Source organism: Enhydra lutris, unplaced genomic scaffold, assembly GCF_002288905.1.
Source record: "Enhydra lutris kenyoni isolate GAN:26980312 unplaced genomic scaffold, ASM228890v2 scaffoldscaffold16, whole genome shotgun sequence".
NCBI lineage: Eukaryota > Metazoa > Chordata > Mammalia > Carnivora > Mustelidae > Enhydra > Enhydra lutris.
In genome coordinates, this window is record NW_019154100.1 from 4111201 (window position 1) to 4134811 (window position 23611).

The following is a 23611-nucleotide window of genomic DNA, read 5'->3' on the forward strand; positions in this document are numbered from 1 at the left end:
GGCTCGGGTCATGATCCCAGCGTCCTGGGATCGAGTCCCACATCGGGCTCCTTGCTCAGCGGGGAGCCTGCTTCTCCCTCTGCCTCTGCCTGCCATTCAGTCTGCCTGTGCTTGCTCTCTCTCCCTCTCTCTCTCTGACAAATAAATAAATAAAATCTTTGGAGAAAAAAAATAAAAAAATAAATAAAAAATGATACCTATAAAGCGCCTTATGGAATACCTAACAACAAATTGTCTATAAATGATGGCTACTATTATTAGCATTAATACTATTTCTGTTAAAGGGCTTTGCCTTGTTAGTGCTAAGATACGATTCTGTTTACATGTCTGGGTGTAAGCAGCATATGGTTCCTTTCAAGTTCTAAGGAAATAAATGATTTATAGGCTACCCTCTGAGCCAGCTACTACTGAATAATGTTGCTTCTACATTCTAGGTTGCTGTTAATGCAGCAATTTTGATCATTCATTAAATATTTATTAAGTAGCTAAAGTAGCTACAAAGCATTGAGCTAAACAACTATTCCTTAATCAGACCCAACTTTTAAAATACAATGGTAACAGCTCTTAAAACTCATTAGTTTCAGTCTCTATATGACCATTTCAGAGTAATTGCTTTAACATTAACAGGAATCTGTGCTCAGAAAAGAGCTAAATTTCTATTGTCCTAAATGTATAGGAGTTCTCTAATTTTATCCTAAAATGGTATTAATAATTTGCTATTTAAGTTTCTGTATTTCAGACATAAGGATCTCACAGTCTTAGTGTCTACCTCTCCTTTCATCTACTTAAGCAAAGCACATGCAGCCAAACCTTTCATTAGGTTAAGTTTTAGTACTGACTAATTTGAGCTAGTCTCATTTGGTAGCTAAAACAACTGACTTAATTTTGCAGCTTTCTTGAACCTTTTGATAGCAACTAAATTTAACATGAAATAAGATTTAAAATGTGGACTCTTTCCCTTCCTTCCATGACTTCTTCTGCTTTGTCAGAAAATATTTTAGGTAAGAAATGGCCCCTTGAATCCTTCCTTCATCTAAAGTTCTTCTCTTTGCTTTAAGTGGAGTGATTTAAGGGTGATCAGTTTGAAAATACCTAGAAACCACATAGTTATATACTGGCTTAGAGAAACCCCTTTATTCTCATGGTTCATATGTCTTAAGTATATATGTTTTATACACCTAATTCAGCACTTTTCATTCTCTTTTCACAAACATTTGTATAAACGGGTATTTTTTTTTTCTCTTCCCTTTTGATATTTTGGTATCAAAGATTACAAACTTAGAAGAACAATTAGAGCAGTTTAGAGAGGAACTGGAAAATAAGAATGAAGAAGTTCAGCAACTCCATATGCAATTAGAAATACAGAAAAAGGAATCTACCACCCGCCTTCAAGAACTTGAACAAGAAAACAAATTATTTAAGGTAATTAATTAAGAAAAACTTTGTTCATAAATAATTCATAATTTTTGTCTTGTCTTTGTACCAAGCACTTGCTGAGTCTAGCTGCTAAATAATTCTTAACAGAGGAACATTCGCTGCAAATGGGTTTGCATGGAACTTATTTTCAACCCAGCAAAATATTTGAATTCATCACGAATGAAAAAAATTTTAGAACTTTTATCAAAATATTTTAAGAATTATTGACTTAAAATTACTATATGATTGCTCATTTTATTTGTACATTTTGGGCTCTTTATCTTTTGTAACACTTAATTGGAAGAGTATTCAGAAAATTACATGTAATGATCTATCCAACTGATTGGGGTTTTTGGTCCTTAGGATGAAATGGAGAAATTGGGATTTGCCATAAAGGAATCTGATGCTATCTCTACTCAGGACCAACATGGGTTGTTTGGAAAATTTGTTCAAATAATGCAGGAAAAAGAAATAGAAATTGACCAATTAAATGAGCAAATTACAAAACTTCAGCATCAACTTAAAATTACAACAGATAATAAGGTACACTAGTTTTAAATTATTACATGAAATTAAGCTAGAATTTTGAAGGGCAAATGCTGTTTTTCAGCTTCTCTTTGAGTATAAGAACTGAATAAAACTTAATCCTCTTTTACCCATTAATTTTATTTTATTAAGGTACATTGGCTTTGGGCACCTGGTTGGCTCAGTTGGTTAAACGCATGCCTTCGGCTCAGGTCATGATCCCACTGTCCTGGGATTGAGCCCTGCTCCTCCTTCCTCACCCTGTTCTTGCGTGCTTGTGCATGTCGTGCTCACGTGTGCTCACTCTTTCCCTCTCTCTGTCTCTCCCTCTCAAATAAATAAATAAAATCTTAAAAAAGAAAAAAAGACACATTGGCTTTACAAGCTACGTGTATTTTTTATTCCCTCCTAATACTGTCAAGGATTTTTGATGTTTTCCAGAGAATTTCTGGTGACTCAGATTTCATCGTATCATTCTAACAAAATCTATAAAATTCTATTTGGTATGAATTAAATAAGATAACACCATCTGTTAACCATTTTTATTTTACTACTTCATTCTTTTCAATTAGAATGTATTGATAATGACTATTTATAGGAAATCAGCTACTAATGTTTAAATCACTTTATATTTAACAACTTTCTGAACAAAGTTAGAAGTAAGGTCCTTGTTTGATATGATGGGGACTGTTGGTTTATATCAAAATTAATCTAACATGTCTGAGAAGTGTATTATTTGTGTGAGATCAACCCTTTGAGATCCTGCCCTTAAAATAAAAAATAAAATTCCCAAAATGCAAATACATATTTATTATGTCTGTTATTTGTTTTCATTAACAGGTTATTGAAGAAAAAAATGAACTGATAAGGGATCTTGAAACCCAGATAGAATATTTGATGAGTGATCAAGAACGTGTGAAGAAAAGTAGGGAAGAAGAAATTGAACAGCTCAATGATGTGATTGAAAAACTTCAACAGGAATTGGCAAATATTGAACAGAAGACATCAATGGATGCCAACCCTTTCCCAGAGGAAGCAGATAGTTTAAAACATCAGTTGGATATGGTAATAGCTGAAAAACTGGCTTTGGAACAGCAAGTAGAAACCACTAACGAAGAAATGGCTTTTACGAAAAATGTACTTGAAGAAACCAATTTAAAAATGAATGAGCTAACACAAGAATTATGCAGCTTAAAGAGAGAACGTGAAAATATGGAAAAAATCCAAAGTGTACTAGAGAAAAGCATTAATATGGACATAGATGACCTGAGCAAAACCAAACCTGAACTGGAAGTTCACCTTACTGAGAATGCCTTTAAACCCCTAGAAAATCAGACTTATGTCACGTCTTTTGAAGAAAACAGCAGAAGTTCCATAAGCAGTTTGGAAACAAAGGTGCTACAGCTTGAGGGCACTGTGAGTGCAAAGGACTTGGAACTCACCCAGTGTTACAAACTTATAAAGGACATGCAAGAACAAGGCCAATCTGAAACAGAAATGCTTAAACAGAAGATTGTAAACCTACAGAATATACTTGAAGAAAAAGTTGCTGCTGCTCTTGTGAGTCAAGTCCAACTTGAAGCAGTTAAGGAATATGCAAAACTCTGTCAAGATGAACAAGCAGTTTCACCAGAACTTGAAAGAACAAAAGTACAGAATTTAAATCCAGTAAGAGACAATGAGATGGACCCAGATATATTAGCGTTAACCTTGAGAATATCAGAATTAGAAAACCAGGTGGTTGAAATGCAGACTAGTTTGATTTTAGAAAAAAAACAGGTAGAAATTGTGAAGAAAAATGCTTTGGAGAAAGAAAAGAAGCTACTAGAACTAAAGAAGTTATTGGAGGAGGAGATAAACCAGGGAGGTAAAGAAAGGAAAAGAAGCCCTGAAGGAGATTTTGAAGTTTTCAAGGTTAGGTTGTTTTTTATTTTTTTCACTTAAATGCCATAAGGAATTCTCTTTTTCTTTGTTCTTAAACTGATTACTAATTTAAATTAAATATGGTGTTCTTTACATCTAGCAATTCATATATAGAGGGTTTTTATAAAAATACTACTTTTCTGTACAGTCATATTATTATCACTAAAATAATGGATACAGACTATATTGTGATCTCGAAATCATGTTATTTATTTCACTAGCATACTCATATTAAGTAGAGCAGTCAAAAGAAAGTTAGAGATGTTAAGATTAGCAAATGTCTTTTGGAACTTGTGTGGTTCTTTTTTCCTGTTCCATCTAACATGCATGTTATTTGATCATTCCTTTTAAGTAATTGAAACATCAAAATATATTAGTATTCTACTGAAGTAACATATCAGTGATAAGTCATTAGTTTTTGAGATTTTATACCTGATAATAGGTTCTTTCCTTTCTTAGAAATAATTTTTATCTTACCTTTTAAGTCTATTTATGTAAAGATCTGAAATGGCCTTTATTTCTTAGCATAGGGCAGAGATAGTAGAAGGACTTTAATTTTCAAATTCACACTTTATATATTTATAATTTTGAGTAGTAAATGTGTGGTCTTATCTGAATACTAGGCAATTTAACTAACAGCAAGATTCTATAAACATATAATTTGTTTGACAAAGTATGATAATTTTTTCCATTTAATAGACTTTTTTGTCCTAGCTCCCTAGAAGTATAAATTCTGATAGTCATATTAAAATATTAACATGACTTTCTATGTATATAAAACTTGTAAGAAATATCTTAGTAAGACTTGGTATTTTTTGAGGAAAGTGATATAAGTATGAAAGTGTTCTGGGGCACCTGGGTGGCTCAGTGGGTTAGGCCTCTGTCTTCGGCTCAGGTCATGATCTCAGGGTCCTGGGATCGAGTCCCACATTGGTCTCTCTGCTCAGCAGGGAGCCTGCTTCCCCCTCTCTCTCTCTGCCTGCCCCTCTGCCTACTTGTGATCTCTCTCTGTCAAATAAATAAATAAAATCTTTTTTTTTAAGTGTTCTGAATGGTAACAATACTTTCACTAATAATATATAAATATTTAGGATTATATATACTAACATGATGTATCTTTGACTCCTAGAAAATAATTTTTTCTTTACTGTCTCAAGAACATAAAATGATAGTTCCTAAAAAAGTTTTCCTATTTGTTGAAAGAACATGAATCATTTCTACACCCTTTTATCTGATAAGCAGTCATTCTGGAAAAAGCTTCATTAGAATGTATAAGTGCTTTTGAACTTGGCTCTATCTTTTGAAAATAATGTGTTTTTAAATGTTTTCCACTGCAATTCAGGCAACTGCTGAGCCTATTGATACCAGTGAAGAAAGTGGATTTTGTTGTCAACTTGAGGCTCTTAGAGCTGAATCATCAGCTATCAAAGAAGAACTTGGCAATTACAAAGAGAAAGCAGAAAAGCTTCAGGAAGAGCTTTTGGTAAAATAAGTAACATACGTCCTATTTAACTTATTTTTACATATTTTAATTTCATTTTGAAGTATATTCTCTTCTGTAAAAAACAAACCAAAAAGCTGGAAAAAAAAATCTTTTGTGGCTTTGATGAAAAGTTACTATAAATTTCTTTACTAGCATGTTCTTGCTTGGTTTTCTTTGAATCTTTTATAGAAAGATGCTTTTAGTCTCTAGTCTGTTAATGAATGAGGAGAAAGATACTAAAGAGAGCTCTTTATCCCACGAATACCAAAAGAGGCTGATAAAATAATTTCACTTCTATGGTAACTGCGACTATACATATATACAATTTTATATAGAATCTATGAGTGTTTCTGAAATATTTATCGTATTATTCTGAGGAAAATGAGCATATTAATATGCATGAATAGTCTCTCCTCTCTACCCAAGATTCTACATTTAATATTTTTAATTGAATGTTCTACTGTTTTATTCATTATGTTTTAGGTAAAAGAGACAAATATGGCATCTCTTCAGAAAGATTTAAGCCAAGTTAGGAATCAGCTCACAGAAGCAAAAGAGAAATTATCCTCCTTCTTAGAAAAAGAAGATAAGACTGTGGTACAGGAAAACAGAAAAGTCTGCATATTAGAACCACTTCTTACTAATGTGGATAAAAGTTTGGCATCCGAGATGGAGGGGACCCTCAAGGTTAACAGCAGCAGTCAGACTCCACAAGTTCTTGTTAGAAATGTAGGAATCCAAATTGATTTACAGAGTGAGTGTTCATCAGAAGAAGTCACTGAAATAATCAATCAGTTTACTGAAAAAATTGAGCAGATGCAAGAACTACATGCTGCTGAAATTTTGGATATGGAATCCAGACATATTTCTGAAACTGAAACCTTAAAGAGAGAGCATTATGTTGCTGTTCAGTTGCTGACAGAGGAATGTGGTACCTTGAAGGCAGTGATACAGTGTCTGAGATCTAAAGAGGTATTTGGTTTTCATAATATGTGTTTTTTCAACATTGTGTGCTTCACCCCCCCCCCTCCAATTCTTTGTTTTTAACAGAAAAAGAAATTTGGGTAATCTCTTCCTTAGATAAAATTGCAGTTTTTAATCTTTCCATTGTGTAGTCAGATAATAACTTTCGACAAAGTTCTTCTGCAAATTTGGAGCACCATATTATTCCTTAACTCATGAATGACTTCTTGTGGTAAATCCATTTGGAAAAAAACTGAAGACTTTTAAACCATGGATAGTTCCATTTATTGTAAAATGTATTATTTAATTGAGTCTCTTATTTGTGTTTTGACAGCACTATAAAAGATCACAACTATTCATTGGGTCCTATTTTTATTTTTATTAAAGCAAAAGACATTATGTATTCTTCTGTGTTCTCTAATTAGGGATCCTCAGTTCCTGAATTAACACATTCTGATGCTTACCAAACTAGAGAAATAAGTTCCAGTGGTAAGTTATATACATTTCTTTTTGTTTGTTTTGCTTTCTGTTTTTTGTTTTTAAAGATTTTATTTATTTATTGGACAGAGAAAGATCACAAGTAGGCAGAGAATCAGGCAGAGGGAGAGGGGGAAGCAGGCTCCCTGCTGAGCAGAGAGCCCAATGTGGGGCTCTATCCCAGGACCCTGGGATCATGACCTGAGCCAAAGGCAGAGGCTTTAACCCACTGAGCCACCCAGGCGCCCAAGTTATATACATTTCTGACATTTTTTAGTACTTACTTAAAAAGTATTTGTTTCTTTTTAATAGTCAGTGGTCATTTTCTTTATTTTAGATTCTGGATCAGACTGGGGTCAGGGAATTTATCTTACACAAAGTCAGGGATTTGACATAGCATCAGAAGACCGAGGAGATGAAGGTGAAGGTTCAACAGATTCATTTCCGAAGAAAATAAAGGTACTGAAAGACAGTCTTTTAGTGAAACTTAGTCTGTGTGGTTTCTGTATCAAACATAGCAGTTTTTTAGAACGTATATTGTTCTCTGAAGAGAGAATCGCAAGCAAGAACGAATCTTTAGAATCTGTTTAGTGTAATTCCTATATTTTGCAGATAATAAAGTACAATGTATTTAATAATTATTTATCTAAAGATTTTTAAAAATAGTTTTTATCCCTGGTATTTTTGAGTGCCAAAATTATTAATGCAATCCCAGGAGTAGAATTTATCTCTTACTTATTTCTTTTGGCTAGATTAGTGGCTAATCATTAAATCCAAGAAGAGCATATTAGTTAAGTAGAAAGAACTTACAGGTCAGAGCTACACAAAGTCATAGACTTACATCCCCTCCATAAGAAAAAGTTAGTCAGTAGAGGTAGCCTGGTGTTTTCTTCTACAGTGGCTCTTCCAAGTAGTCTAACTACATAAAGCCACCTTCCTTAAAATTTATATTTCTTTGTATGTCTGTCTTTGAAGCAAAGTTGTCAGAATTCTGGCCTTTGGGTTTTTATTTCTAGGGATTACTGAGAGCTGTCCATAATGAAGGCATGCAGGTGCTCTCCCTCACTGAGTCTCCCTATAGTGATGGAGAGGACCATTCTGTTCAGCAAGTGTCAGAATCTTGGCTAGAAGAAAGAAGAGCTTATCTCAGTACAATCTCATCTCTTAAGGATTTAATTACCAAAATGCAAGTGCAAAGAGATGCCGAGGTACTCAATATTGTGTATCTTAATAGTTTTATATGACTTTTGCTAATAATAAGGCACTTTACAGATTAAATTATTGTCTTTTCTTATGTAATTACACATGAATTACTACGTATCATTTAAATGCCACAAGCCATACACTTGGAAGCAAATCCATGCTTTACTTTTGGCCTTTACTATTTATTTTGGTTGGTAGATAAGTATCATTTTTAGAGTTTTTTTAAAACATGCTTATTTGAAAACTGACTTTTGTTTTTTATACTCTGCTAGGTTTATGATGGTTCCCAGTCTCATGAGTGCTCCCCAGATTGGCGAGGCGAACTTTTGCTTGCTCTTCAACAAGTTTTCTTAAAGGAACGCAGTGTTTTACTAGCTGCATTTCAGACTGAGCTGACAGGTCTATGTACTAAAGATGCAGTTGGATTATTAAACTGTTTGGAACAGAGAATAGAAGAACAGGTATTAAAATAAAACTTTGAAACAAAAAATGCTTTTTAATAGTAATAAGCAAGTGAGTTATAGATTACTTTTGGAGGTCTGAAAGTTAGAATTTTAACAGGATCCACTAAGAATATTGGAAAATTATTACCTTAAATGTTTTATCTTGTGTTAGAAACTAAGCAACACTGAAAATTAAGGAGCTATTCATCCAACTTAGTTAGAAAAGAGCAACAGAATAAGCCCAAAGAAGGTAGAAGTAAGCGATGGTCAGTTCTCGTTGTCTGCAGTAATTAGATTCTATAAAGTTGCTGTGACTGCTGAGCCATTGCTACTAGGGAAAATACAGCGGGTGGGTGTGAGCCCCTGGTCATGTCATTTGTCAACCAACCAATACATAATTCTGTTTTGTGTGGGTTTCTTTTTAAAGACACCTTATGTACTAGGTATCACTGATTCATTAATGTCGAACTCATGGCCAAGAGCACTATATAACTCATGCCTAAATGACGCTTATCACATATATTCTCTGCAGGAAATACAGTCTTTTTGTGATGAGTAGCACTAGATAGTTCTTCATCTCTGTGCTTAGGGACCTTTTTAAATAGAAAAGTCACCAGTAAGGAGTAGAAAAATGCAAAGAAACAAAGCACTGAATAGATGGCACAAAGGACACGTGTTTGCAATCTAAGAGATGAAAGAAAACAGCAGAATGGTACCTAGTTCCACTTCAGCTGCGCACACGCACAGCTGGCACTTTAAATATTTGCCCCTCTTTGTGTGTTTACAAATTACTGTCAAAGCACCACAAGTATCAATTCGGGGTTACAGATAAATTTTAGTGAATAGGCAGATTTGTAGATACATAATCCACATATAATGAGATTCAGCTGTAATAAAGAAAAATGAAGTTAGTGAAATGCAGTATGTTGGTACAATAGAGAGGATAAAAACTTATAAAAGTTTATTCTTTGAAAGGCTAATAAGATAGAAACTTTCCTGGAGAACTGCTTAAGGAAAGAAGTAAAGCACATTTTTATAAAGAAATGAAAATGGGACCATAACTAAAAATAGCTGAGATGTAAAATAACAGAATATTCTGAATAATTTTATATCAATTCAAAAACTTAGGTGAAATGAACAGATTTCTAGAAAAATAATCATTTCTCAGAACTCATACAGGAAGAAGTAGAAAAACCTGAAAAGACCTATAACTATTAAAAACAAAAATTGATAGTTAACAAACTACTAACAACACTTATTGCCCAGATCTTCTTTTTTTTTTTTTTTTAAGATTTTATTTATTTGTTTGTTAGAGAGAGAGAGAGCGTGAGCACAGGCAGACAGAGTGACAGGCAGAGGGAGAAGCAGGCTCTCTGCCGAGCAAGGAGCCCGATGTGGGACTCAATCCCAGGACCCTGGGATCATGACCCAAGCCGAAGGCAGCTGCTTAACCAACTGAGCCACCCAGGCATCCCCAGATCTTCATACATTCTCCATTAAAAGGAGCTAGGACTCCTTGGAGAAATGACTGATTCCTGGGCTGAAGCAGAGGGACATATAAGATGAACCAAGAATATCTTGTTTTGGTGACTAGGACTTGCTCAAAGAATGAAGGGGAGACTTCAAAAGATCACGGAAGCCAACTTGAAGGAGTTTCCAGTGTCCGCATTTAGGACAACTGGAACATCATACTAAATAATGATAGTGACAGATTATAAACCAGAAAATGAAATAAGAACTCATGGATTCATACTAATATAAATAAATGGATAAAAATTCTTTCTTAAAATAGAATGCCAGAGAGTTGGTAGAAGAAATGATGAAGAAAGATCACACTTTATTAAACATCATAGTAATAACTCAAACAGTAATTATTCAGTGGAAAACCTTACAGGTACCACCTTAATCAAGTGATCAGAATTAATATCACCAGTAATAGAACAACCAGACTGAGGAACAAGTACTTCCTCATATGAAGTATACTACCTCACTTTTGTACATAACTGAAATCTATGCACAAGCATATATTAGACCAAAACAAATTGAGGCCACTATATATCTATCAGAATAGCCAAAATAAAAATTAGGGGAAATACCAAGTGCTGGTGAAGATGTAGAGAAATTGCATCGCATACATTGCTGAATGGAATGTAAAATGGGAGAGTCACTCTGGAGAGTGACAGTTTCTTATAAGGTTAAATATATGGATACTTACTGTATGACCTAGAAGTCATGTTCTCATAGGTGTTTATCAGAAATGAAAACTATATCTCCATTAAGATCTATACAAGAACAGTCATAGCAATTTTTACTTGTAATACTCTAAAACTGGAAACAACCCAGTGTCTTTTGACAGGTAAATGGATAAACAAATTAAAGTACATCCATACAATGAAATACTACTTAGCAATTAAAAAGGAATAGACTATTGATACTCTAAACCTCTTATACAACGTTTGAAAGGCCAAAATTATAGTGATAGTGAACAGATTAGTGGTTATCAGGGATTATGACTGGGGAAAGGTGACTACGAAGGAGTTTCTTTGTGGTGATGAAACAGTTCCGTATCCTGATTATGGTAGTGATGACTAAAACCTAGGCATGTGACAAAATTTCAAAGTACTATACACCAGGAGAGTGAATGACTAATGAAACTAATGAAATCTCAGTAAGCCTTGTGATTTAAATAGAATTGTACCAATGTCTAAACCTAGTTTTGATAATGTACTATAGTTATGTTAGATGTGATCATCAGAGAATACTGGCTGAAGGGCACATGGGAACTAATAAGTTTTATACATTAAATAATAGTATTATGTAGATTAATTTCTACTTTTATAATTGTACTGTGTTTGTAAGAGAATGTTCTTGTTTTTAGGAAATATATACTACAGTTCTTAGGGGTAAAGGAGCATCTGTCTGCCACTTATCTTCACACATTTTAGAAAAGAAAAATAAGGATGTGTATGTGTGTAGATACATACATATAGAGATATATACACAGAGAGAGTAATAAAACAAATGTAGTTAACATTTAGAGAATTTGGGTGAGTGATACATGGGAATTCCTTGCACAATTTTTGGAGCTCTTCTGTAGGCAAAATTATGTCAAAATAACAAAAAATAGTTCAAAAAATTTTACCCAAAAGAATTACACCAAGTTCAAATGGTTTTACAGGTGAAGTCAGCATACATTCAAGGAATAGCTAATTCCAGTATTAAACATATGCTTCCCATTGTTGGAGACTGGGGAAATGCCTTGCAGTTATGTTAAGAGTCTAATAATATAACCCTGTTACCAAAGTCAGTCAAAGAAAATATAAGAAAGAAAACCTATGGGCCTGTTTTATTCATGAACATAGACACAGAATTCTTAAACAAAATGCCAAACCAAATCTTTGTATATTTTTTTAGAGACACAGTCACCTTATGCTTACTCAGGAATGCAAAGGTAGCATACCATTAAAAATAACTCATGTGGGGTGCCTCGGTGGCTCAGTGGGTTAAAGCCTCTGCCTTCCGCTCAGGTCATGATCTCAGGGTCCTTGGATCGAGCCCCACGTCAGGCTCTCTGCTCGGTAGAGAGCCTGCTTCCCCCTCTCTCTCTGCCTGCCTCTCTGCCTACTTGTGATCTCTGTCTGTTAAATAAACTCCTTTAAAAAAAAAATACATTTTAAATAAATAACTCATGTGACTCATTACTTTAATGAAGGTAAATAAAAGAAAGTCTATGATCAGATGGCTTCACTGGTGAATTCTACCAGATGTTTAAAGAATAATACCAGTCCTTCACAGACTCTTTTAAAATTAAGAAGAGAAGGGAACACTTCCCAACCCATTCTATGAAACCAGTACTGCTCTGATTTTTCTACCTTTTTTTTTTTTTTTTAAGATTTATTTATTTGAAAGAGAGCACGTGTGAGGGGGGAAGAGCAGTGGGAGAGAATCTCAAGCAGGCTCCATGCTGAGCTCGGAGCCTGGCATGTGGCTCAGTCTCAGAACCCTGTGATCATGACCTGATCCGAAATCAAGAGTCGGACACTTAACCGACTGAGCCACCCAGGCCTCATTATTGCTGAATCTTAAACCACACAAAGACATTATAAGGAAAGGAAACTACTGACCAAATACCCAATGAGAATAAAACAACCACTGGAAAAATGAACAAATGATACAAATATGTGCACAAAAAAGTATCCAATAAATGTATGAAAAGATACCCAAAATGTACTGTATACTTCATACTATGAAATACTATCTAACATTGAAAATGACTGTGAAATAGAGCTGTATGTGCCAACCCAGATGGTTCACCAACATGAAGTTCACTTAAATTCATTTAGTGAAGACAAATTATGCAAAGGTGAATACACCATATGATGCCATTTATATAAAGTTTTAAAGCATGCAAAACATACTGTACGCATGTGTGTATATAAGATAATGCACAGAGCACATGAAAATAACACCAGACTTAGAATTTGAGTATTTCTCAAGCAGGTGGTACAGAGGAAATGTTCAGGGAGTTATATAGAGGCAGCTTTAGCTGATAGGTGCTATTTTTTGGGCTGTGTACATGAGTGTTTATTATATTCCTCTCGTTTTGTTGTATGTTTGAAAATTTTCAAAGTAAATGTGAAGATTAATAATTAAAAAGTAAATCCTAATGAATAGGAAGAGAAAATTAACATCTTTCCAAAATTTCAGCATGTGCGTTCCATTTATGGTTTTGGTGGTAGTGGTTTTTGTTTTTTTTTTTTTTTTCTAGACTTCCTGATTGTTAGTATTATTGTCTTTATAACTCTCTTCGTTTGATTTTTTGCTTTGCATTATTATAGAGTATTGAATATCAAGCAGCTATGGAATGCATCCAAAAAGCAGACAGAAGGAGTTTGTTATCTGAAATTCAAGCACTGCATGCTCAAATGAATGGTAGGAAAATTACTCTGAAAAGAGAGCAAGAGAATGATCAACCAAGCCAAGGTATGCTGTATGTCAGTCTCACATGATGGCAGAAAATAAGTGAACTATTTCACTCTGTTTTCCTTCTTTGTATTATTATTCATCTAAAACACGTTTCCTTTTAGTCACATTTTCTTCTCATTCTCATATAATGGAAATAATGACTCTGGGAAATAAAGAATTGTCCAGTTGGTTTTTAAACAGATATAAACATTTCCTTTTAGTCACATTTTCTTCTCATTCTCATTATATTGGAAATAATCTACATTAATGACTCTGGGAATTAAAGGATTGTCCAGTTGGATTTTAAACATATATATTTAAAACTTAAGATGAATAGGCATTGCTTTGATTAGGTTGTTTAAAAGTAGCCCATTAAGCTCATTATCTTTTTTTGTTTTGAAGTTCTTTGTGAAGATAACCACCTAAAAGAAAATGAAATCTACAATGAAAGTAACTATTTCTTTTTTAATCTTTTTTTATTGTAAACTTAAGTATACATATAGGAAAGTGCAAAATGCAAAAATATACAGGATAACATCTTTAAATGAATGTCCTTGGAAACTTTACCCATGTCAAGTACCTCAGAAGCTCCTTCCCAAACACACTCCACTATGGTAGTCTAGAGGAAACCATTATCCTGATTATTCTTTAGTTTTACTACTTATTTGTGTATTCCTAAACCATGTAAGTTTGAAGTTTTTCTGCTTTTGAACTTTATTATTCTGTATGTATTTGTATCTTGCTTCTTTTACCTCTCTATAATATTTTTCTAAGTTACTGCATTTATCTCCAGTTCATTTGCTTTTGTTACTGTACAGAATTCTTACAATTTATATATCCATTCTGTGGTTGACTGTTTGGGTTATTTCTGTTTTTTAGCTATTAAAACCAGTGCTATTCTGCACATTGTTACACTATTTTTCTGCTGCATACATAACATGAGTTTTCTGGGTATATATATTCACTCCCAGGAGTGGAATTGCTGAGTCATAGACTACATCTTTTCACATTTATTTTGTAATCCAAAGTGGTCCTGTCAGTGTGTATGCTTGCCAGCTGAGTAGCTGAGTAAGAGAGTCCTGTTGCTTCACTTATTTGTTGGTAGTTGACATTGTCAGACTTTTGTTGCCAATCTTATGGATATGCAGTGGATTGTTACTGTGGTTTTAATTGTGTAATTTTAATGTAATTTCTCTAATTACTGAAGTGGTTTCATTCATCATATCATATTGGCTAGCTGGATTTTTTGCTTTTGTGGTATGCTCATTCATGTATTTTCCCCATTATTTAGTAGGACTGTCTGTTAAAATAAATTGAGCTGTGGATGGAAATCAGTAGGGATTAAAATACAATCTAATTTTCACCAGATCTAGCGAAGAGACATTTTAGTCTTCAGTTTTGTTTGCTATAATGGCAGAAATACCTATGCTTTTACAAATTTTGAAAGTTATACCGTAGTCTCATATTTGTCATTGAACAACTAAAAATTTTACAGATCTTAAAATATCTCAGAGAAAACTGGTGTAATGAGGTCATATATATCTTATATTTAGACAAGATTAATTGAAGATTATTTTTGGAGACTTGATTAGTATTATTTTACTTTATAATTATTTAAGTTAAATAGAACCCCATTGAAAATATAGATACATATTTATATTTGTACATCCTTAGCTTCTTCTAAGAAACAGTTTTTTTTTTTAAAGATTTTATTTATTTCTATGATCGGCAGAGATTACAAGTAGTTAAAGAAGCAGGCAGAGAGAGAGGAGGAAGCAGGCTCCCCGCTGAGCAGAGAGCCTGATGCAGGGCTCGATCCCAGGACCCTGGGATCATGACCTGAGCCGAAGGCAGAGGCTTTAACCCACTGAGCCACCCAAGCACCCCTAAGAAATAGTTTTAAAAGCTTACACCAGGGGCGCCTGGGTGGCTCAGTAGGTTAAAGCCTCTGCCTTCGGCTCAGGTCATGATCCCAGGGTCCTGGGATCGAGCCCTGCATCAGGCTCTCTGCTCAGCGGGGAGCCTGCTTCCTCCTCTCTCTCTCTGCCTCCTTGTGATCTCTGTCTGTCAAATAAATAAATAAAATCTTTAAAAAAAAAAAAAAAAAAGCTTACACTAATGGGTGCCTGAGGGGCGATTGTTTGTGCGTTCAACTCTTGGTTTTGTTACAGGTCATGAACTCATGGTCCTAAGATAGAGTCTTGCTCGGCACAGTCTGCTTAGAATTCTCTCTCCTTCTCCCTCTGTGCCTCATGCTTGTGCTCTTTCTTTCTCTCAAATAAATCTTGAAAAAGAAAAAAAGCTTAAACTAACATGATTGTCTTCTAAGGCCAATGTTATTCCTATCTCCTAAAATCAGTGAATTGTAATATCAAGTGATGAACTTTGATAAAATTTTTTAAGTTGAAAATACATTCAAGGTAAAATGGAGAAACAAAAGAATAAAGAATAGAGTACAACAAAAGTAGAGTAAACAAGTAAATGAGTAAAAACAAGTAAAAGAGTAAAAAAAGTAAACAAAAGAGTAGAGTAAAACAAAAGAATAGGGTACCCCCTTAGAATCTCCTAAATCCTACTGTTAATCCAACTCTTAACACCTAGGTAAATATATTTATCTGCAGACCTTTATTAATGCCTTATGTGTATAGGTTTATATTTTTTGCAAAAGCAAGCTCCTGGTGTTTATTTCTTAACATTTTTTTCATTTATTTTACTTAAGGATTTAAATATTTTCATTTGTTTTCATTGTAACAGACTTGTAGCAGGGGTTTTCTTGGTGTTTAAAGAACAAACTGTGATCCAATCTTATATGACAGTAAAGTTCCTAGAGACTGTCTGCAAAGGGGTGCTAAACAAAACCAGCAAGCCATGCTCAGCACTGTAGTCATGGTTACGTACCAAACTCCTGCAGGTGCTTTGTGTGGCTCTCAATAATTATTGGCTTTTTTTAGTGTGAGCTATTGAAATTCTACTTGAGCAAATACACACTTCTGTGTATAGTATTTGTGAACACCTGGCGTTTCTTTTATTTCATGTCTTGCATTGATTAATATATTTTGTTAAACTGTTATCATTCTTATGTATTTATAGTTCTGAAATCTTGACCATTAGCACTATGAGGAAAATAGTCATGATACGTATTTTTATAAATTGGCAACTTTGACTGTAATCTTTTCACATTTGCTTTGCAGCTATCTCCTAAATCAACAATCAGTTCTCATCAATAAAATAGTTATAAACCAAATATGGGTTGTAAGATTGTAATTTAAGTATTAATAATTTTCCATTTAGAGCTCTTGGAGTATAATATACAGCAGAAGCAGTCTCAGATGCTGGAGATGCAAGTGGAGCTCAGCAGTGTGAAGGACAGAGCAGCAGAGCTGCAGGAACAACTGAGTTCTGAGAAAATGGTGGTTGCTGAGCTGAAGAATGAACTTGCACAAACTAAACTGGAACTAGAAACAACACTCAAGGCACAACATAAGCACCTAAAGGAATTAGAAGCCTTCAGGTATGTCAGGCTTCCTTATTATAAACCTATTTGGTGAAGGAAATGGAGTAATTTTAATCACAGACATTGTGCAGATCTTATAAAAGCATAACATTATACATAAAGTGTAAATAACTTGAAACTTTGTTATTTATAGGAAAAACTACAGTGGAAAGGAAAAACCCCCAAATTTTTCCAAATGATAAATTCATTAGGTATTGGCATATTCTCTGCTGTGAGTTCAGTTCTATTGGAACTCTATGTGAGTTCAGCATAAGATAAATAATTTTGACTTCTGTTTTTCCACCAAGTAATTTGAAGTGATATTTATGATGTCAATAAAATTTGTGGTTCATCTACCTAAAATATACAAAATGTTTTAAAATATAATGCTTGTGAAAAGGATAAGTTGTTGGTGTAAATAGTGAGATATTCTACTTGCCAAGGACACATTAACAGTGGTGATTCCCACTGTTTTCCCTTCAGTAAAAGACAGAGGAAAATTTCTATTAATGTTATTTTGTAAAAATAAATTGTTTACAGTGCTAAATAATAGTTAAAAGTTGTATTACTAGAAACAGTTAATTTGAAATAAACCACAGTCAGAAATCTTTAATCTTCATGTGGCTAGTATTTTCCTATTAAATAGTTTATAATATGCCTCCACTTTCAGTGGAAGTTCTTTCTCTCAATATAAACTTAGTTAAAGTGACTTTATAAAAGTTCAGTTGTCTCTCACTTAGGTTGGAAGTCAAAGATAAAACCGATGAAGTACATTTGCTTAATGACACATTAGCAAGTGAACAGAAAAAGTCCAGAGAGCTCCAGTGGGCTTTGGAGAAGGAGAAAGCCAAACTAGGACGCAATGAAGAGCGGGATAAAGAAGAACTTGAGGTATTGTTACCTTTGTCTTTAAATGTCTGTGGAAAATCCAAAACAACGGAAGAGAGAGAGTCTTGAGACTTTCCTCTTTCTAAAATGTCAGGCTTGGACTCTACGAGGTACAGTAAGTTGTTTACTGTATATGGAATACTATTATGTTGTCTAAATGTCTATCTAGGAAATGCTAATGGTGTGATGCAGTTTTGTTTTGCTACATCGAGGGGTACATACAGACTGTTCTGCTACAATGTGTGTTTGGAGAATTTGAGTTAGTGCATATACAACTTGATAAATAGCGCATCCATTTCAGTTTAACTCCAAGCAGTTTTGATTCTAGTTTTCTCCTAGGAAGGGGAACAGTGACACCTTTCTAGCAGCAGGAGCCCTCACGGTTACATTTTTTAAAAATTGAAAGTGAAGCCTCTTCACTCCAAAGAAGCACAGCCCAGCCTTGCACAGCTCACAGCTCAGGGCTGGTTGTACTGCAGCCACAGGGCCCATGTTTATGGTGGCCCCACTGGCTCAGAGCTCTTCTTCCATTCACATGTGGTGCTCACTAGCTGTATGCTAAAAAACCAAGTAGCTGGCATTTCTGCCCTATAACTTTTTGTTTTGTTTTGTTGGGGTTTTTGGGTTTTTTTGGTTTTTTTTTTTTGAATGTCCATCTTAGTAGCCTTCAGGCATAGTGAGCTCTCTGCCTCACAGGACAGGATGTCCCCTTGAGTACTGATTTCTGTTTTTTATTATTAAAATTTGTATAAGTTTTCAGTAGTTTGTCCTTAACTCTGCTTTCCCCATAAGCCCTGTTATTTTTAATATGTGACATTTGACAACATGAGACTTTTCAGCTAATCATGTCACATTATATTGGAAATATTTATATTTTTAAAGGTCATTATTTCGAGGGCGCCTGCGTGGCTCAGTGAGTTAAGCCTCTGCCTTCGGCTCGGGTCATGATCTCAGGGTCCTGAGATCAAGTCCCGCATTGGGCTCTCTGCTTGGCAGGGAGCCTGCTTCCTCCTCTCTCTCTCTGCATGCCTCTCGGCCTACTTGTGATCTCTGTCTCCGTCAAATAAATAAATAAATAAATCTTTTTTTAAAAAGTCATTATTTCAAGACAGAATATACCCTGCTTCATATTCCTTGACTAGATATGATTAATGTTTGGAGAGAAAGTATTATTTAGCTTATCTATATTTTGTTTATATTCTTTGATGAAAATCATCTGGCTGTCCAAATAAGCTCTAACCATTGAAAATTTAGTAATCTGGATAATCCGTTCAATTACCAAATACTACCAACTTAGTATTAATAAAGGATAATTATAGTATACTTATAAAGGATTTTTAATAATATTAACAAATTCTTAAATTCAACTTTCTTCTAAAAGGATTTGAAATTTTCACTTGAGGGTCAGAAACAAAGGAATATTCAGCTAAATCTACTTTTGGAGCAACAGAAACAACTACTTAATGAATCACAGGAGAAAATAGAATCACAGAGAGTGCTACATGATGCCCAGTTATCAGAAGAACGAGGTCGAAACTTAGAGCTTCAAGTACTTCTTGATTCTGAGAAAGTTCGAATACGGGAAATGAGTAGTACCCTGGATAGGGAGCGGGAATTGCATGCTCACTTGCAGAGCAGTGATGATAGTGGGCAGCCTCGGCCCTCCCTACCTTCTGAGGACCTCCTTAAAGAGCTACAGAAACAGCTGGAGGAGAAACACAGTCGCATAGTAGAATTGTTAAATGAGACCGAGAAATATAAACTGGATTCTTTGCAAACAAGACAGCAAATGGAAAAGGATAGGCAGGTTCACAGGAAGACGTTGCAGACAGAACAAGAGGCCAACACTGAGGGACAGAAAAAAATGCATGAGCTCCAGTCCAAAGTGGAAGATCTCCAGCACCAGCTGGAGGAGAAAAGGCAACAAGTCTATAAGTTAGACCTTGAAGGAAAGCGACTGCAGGGAATTATGCAGGAATTCCAGAAACAAGAACTAGAACGAGAAGAAAAACGAGAAAGTAGAAGAATTCTCTATCAGAATCTTAATGAGGTAAATTGACACTGTTTTAAAATATTTTTTAAAAGAATACTACAGCCCTTTGAACATATAATTTAGTACTGGACTAAATTATTTAAACAGTTATGGACAGGGCGTCTAGATGGCTCAGGTCATGATCCCAGGGTCCTGGGATCGAGTCCATGTCAGGCTCCCTACTCTGCAGGGAGTCTGCTTCTCCCTCTCCCCCTCCTCTCACTTGTTCTCTCAGTCTTTCTTTCTCAAATAAATAAATAAAATCTTTTAAAAAATAAAAATAAATAGTTAGGAACAAATGATTTTTTTTAAAAAAGGAAATTCATGGAAACTTATTTGGAGTATAAACCATAAGTGTGTTCCCTTGAGAAAAAATGTGATTCACTGTTCATTTGAATTACTGCTTTTTTCTTTTTCTGCCAAAAATTGCTAGCCAACCACATGGAGTTTAACCAGTGATCGAACTAGAAATTGGGTTCTTCAACAGAAAATAGAAGGAGAGACAAAGGAATCAAGTTATTCTAAGCTGGTTGAAATGAATGAAGGAGGAACTGGCTATAATCATGAATTAGAAATCCTCAGACAAAAGCTTCAACTTGTGGCTTCAAAACTGCAGCATCTGGCCCAGAAAGCCTCCAATAGGTTAGACTATTCCTCCTGATGTTTGGAAATGGCATTCTTAGATAAGCTGGATAGAACCTACCCCTCACTAATAGCTAGCCAAGGGTGGGGAATTGAAATTTTAAAGTTAATGCATGTTCGCATTAGGAGATGGTATTCTTTTAACATATCTGAACACCTTGAGCCCTGGAAAGAGAGCACTTTAATGTAAGGGAGAAGATAGGTGAAACAGAGTGCCCCCTAATCTGTTAAGTTTGTGCTGGTCAGCACCACTAATTGAGAAAGGTATGTTTTGACTTTTTGTCTTTTTCTTGAAGACTACAGTTTGAAACAGCCGATGATGAAGATTTCATGTGGGTTCAGGAAAATATTGATGGAATTATTTTACAACTACAGAAATTAACTGGTCAGCCAGGGGAAGAGGTAAGACTTTAAAAATTCTTTTTTTTTTTTTTTTAACTTAATTTTACTTCTTCAGTGTTCTAAGATTCTATGTTTATGCACCACACCCAGTGCACCATGCAATACATGCCCTCCTTAATACCCACCACCAGGCACACCCATCCCTCCATCCCCCCTTCCTTCCAAAACCCTCAGTTTGTTTCTGAGTCCACAGTCTCTCATGCTTCTTCTCCCCCTCTGATTTACCCCAGTTCACTTTTCCTTTCCTTCTCCTAATATCATCTGTGTTATTCCTTATGCTCCACAAGTAAGTGAAACCATATGATAATTGACTTTATCTTCTCAACTTATTTCACTCAGCGTAATCTCCTCCAGTCCCGTCCATGTTGATACAAAAGTTGGGTATTCATCCTTTCTGATGGAGGCGTAATATTCCATTGTATATATGGACCACATCTTCTTCTTCTTTATCCATTCTTCTGTCGAAGGGCATCTTGGCTCTTTGCACAGTTTGGCAATTATGGCCATTGCTGCTGTGCACATTGGGGTATATATGGCCTTTCTTTTCAGTACGTCTGTGTCTTTGGGGTAAATATATCTGTGTGTAGCACAGGCACACATTTCTAATGAAGTACTCACCTATAATGTGGTTCTCTACTTGAAAACAGATTATTCATCAAAATATGTGGTATCAGTTGTCTCTGTATGTCTGTGTGTGTATAGATATATGGATGGCGTTTGTAGTATAGATATGTATATGTGTGTATATGCATGTATGTACATATAAAATATATTGTACTTATCTATAAGTATTCTTTTTTTAATTTAATTTAATTTTTTTAAAAACTTTATGAGATATCAAGAACAGTTTGAATGGAGCTGTATGAATCATTTGAAACTGGCACCGTATTTTCTAAAGCGTTTTAACTTGATCTTTTCACTTACTTTAAACATTAATAATAATTTGCTTTTCCATAATAGAAGAGAGTGAAAATTTGAGGGGAAATTAACTTTCATTATCACTATTGAATAATTATAGTAACATTTTATTGTGTTATGATAAGGAAGTTTTTTGCAAGAATAGTCTGGCTTCTACGAACCTCACCACTCTCAAAACCACCCATAGAATGCCACCAGTGTCTTCAGTTGACTAATCTGATAAATCTTTTCATTCTCTGTCTTTCTTGACTTCTTTATAGCATTTGACACTTTTGACCTCTCCCATCTTAAAAATCCTCCTTTTTTTACCTTTTGTGACAATATTCTCTTATTTCTTCCTTTTCTTTCATCAGTCATCTTCATGAATTCCTCTTCCTCCTATCCTCATCATGTTTTTTCTCTGTGAAAGCTCATTCATTTCCACAGCTTGAGTTCTCAGTAGACTTATTTATTGAACAGAAGATACTTGTATCAGGCACTTGTTATATGCCAGGTACTATCCTGGGTTCTGAGCTACAATGAACAAATCTGATAAAAGTCTCACCCTTGGGGCACCTGGGTGGCTCAGTGGGTTAAAGCCTCTGCCTTCGGCTCGTCATGGTCCCAGGGTGCTGGGATCGAGCCCCAAATGGGGCTCTCTGCTCAGCAAGGAGCCTGCTTCCCTTCCTCTCTGTCTGCCTGCCTCTCTGCCTACTTGTGATCTCTATCAAATAAATAAATAAAATCTTTAAAAAAAAAAAAGTCTCATCCTTATGGACCTGATCTTCTAGAGGCCTGGGGTTCTAGTCTGTATCTCTATCCTGTGGTCCAGGTTTGTATTTTCCATGAGTTACAGGAACTCTTTGCTTGGGGAAATGGACCCCATAGTTATCCCTTAGGAACCTCATTGGCACATTCCAAACTGAGCATCATCTTTCTTTCCTCCTCCTGTCCACAACCCATGTTTCTGGTCCTGGTACCGCCCAGTTTATAAAGTTGCAAGTCACCATAGACCACTTTCCTTCACTCTCACTTTTATGTCCTAGTGGTGACTAAGTCTCATGCTTTTACCTCCTAAATATCTGTCCAATGTGCCCTTAGTCATTGCCTTTTTTCAGGCTTCTAATATTTCTTACCTGAACTGTTGTAATGACTTCCTGATGTGTCCACCTAACACTGGGTTGGTCTTCCCTAATTTACTGTACTTTGCATGCTGCTACCAAAGGAATTTTTCTAAAACATAAATTTTGTTTGTGGCACCTTCTTGTCTAGAGGCCATTTATGGCTCTTCACTGCCTACATTTAGGTCTGTTACCTATAAAGTGAAGGCAGCCTTTACTCGTGCCTTACCAAGCCACTTGTAGCTCCCTAAAACCAACACTCAAGCAAAACCATTGTACCTTTATACATGCTATTCCTTCTGCTTCAGATGCCCTTCCCTTCCTTCTTTCCTACTTGTGAAATTCTTCCTAGTTATTTAAGACTCAAATCAAGCACCACTTCTTCAGGAAATCTGTTGTTCTCAGTGCCCATTCACATGTTTATGTGCATTGTTCATAAACATCTGTGCTTCTACGACCTTAATACCATTTTATCTTTCTAGCCTGGTTTAGTGTCCCCAGGTGGTACTTGTGGCTCATTGACTGAAAGACTGCTGAGACAAAATGCTGAGCTGACAGGACATATCAGCCAACTGGCAGAAGAAAAGAATGATTTGAGAAATATGGTTATGAAGCTAGAAGAACAGATCAGGTGGTATCGACAGACAGGAGCTGGCAGAGATTATGTACGTCTAATTTTAGCATGGCCACGTGAGAAATATTGCAGGATTATAAGTTCTGCTCTCTAGTTTCAATTCT

At 35.2% G+C, this 23611-nt stretch overlaps 1 protein-coding gene across 1 annotated transcript in view; it reads left to right on the forward strand.

Moving 5' to 3' along the window:
• Positions 1 to 23611, forward strand: part of LOC111147384 (A-kinase anchoring protein 9) — a 157329-nt gene that overhangs the window by 121329 nt on the left and 12389 nt on the right. Inside the window, exons 29-44 of the mRNA XM_022503388.1 lie at positions 1270 to 1422; positions 1780 to 1959; positions 2782 to 3855; positions 5207 to 5347; positions 5831 to 6319; positions 6736 to 6799; positions 7125 to 7246; positions 7804 to 7995; positions 8263 to 8451; positions 13272 to 13416; positions 16690 to 16909; positions 17632 to 17782; positions 19161 to 19829; positions 20245 to 20453; positions 20750 to 20855; positions 23356 to 23538. Coding sequence (XP_022359096.1) covers positions 1270 to 1422; positions 1780 to 1959; positions 2782 to 3855; positions 5207 to 5347; positions 5831 to 6319; positions 6736 to 6799; positions 7125 to 7246; positions 7804 to 7995; positions 8263 to 8451; positions 13272 to 13416; positions 16690 to 16909; positions 17632 to 17782; positions 19161 to 19829; positions 20245 to 20453; positions 20750 to 20855; positions 23356 to 23538 — 4287 coding nt within the window. The remainder of the gene's footprint in view (positions 1 to 1269; positions 1423 to 1779; positions 1960 to 2781; positions 3856 to 5206; positions 5348 to 5830; positions 6320 to 6735; positions 6800 to 7124; positions 7247 to 7803; positions 7996 to 8262; positions 8452 to 13271; positions 13417 to 16689; positions 16910 to 17631; positions 17783 to 19160; positions 19830 to 20244; positions 20454 to 20749; positions 20856 to 23355; positions 23539 to 23611) is intronic.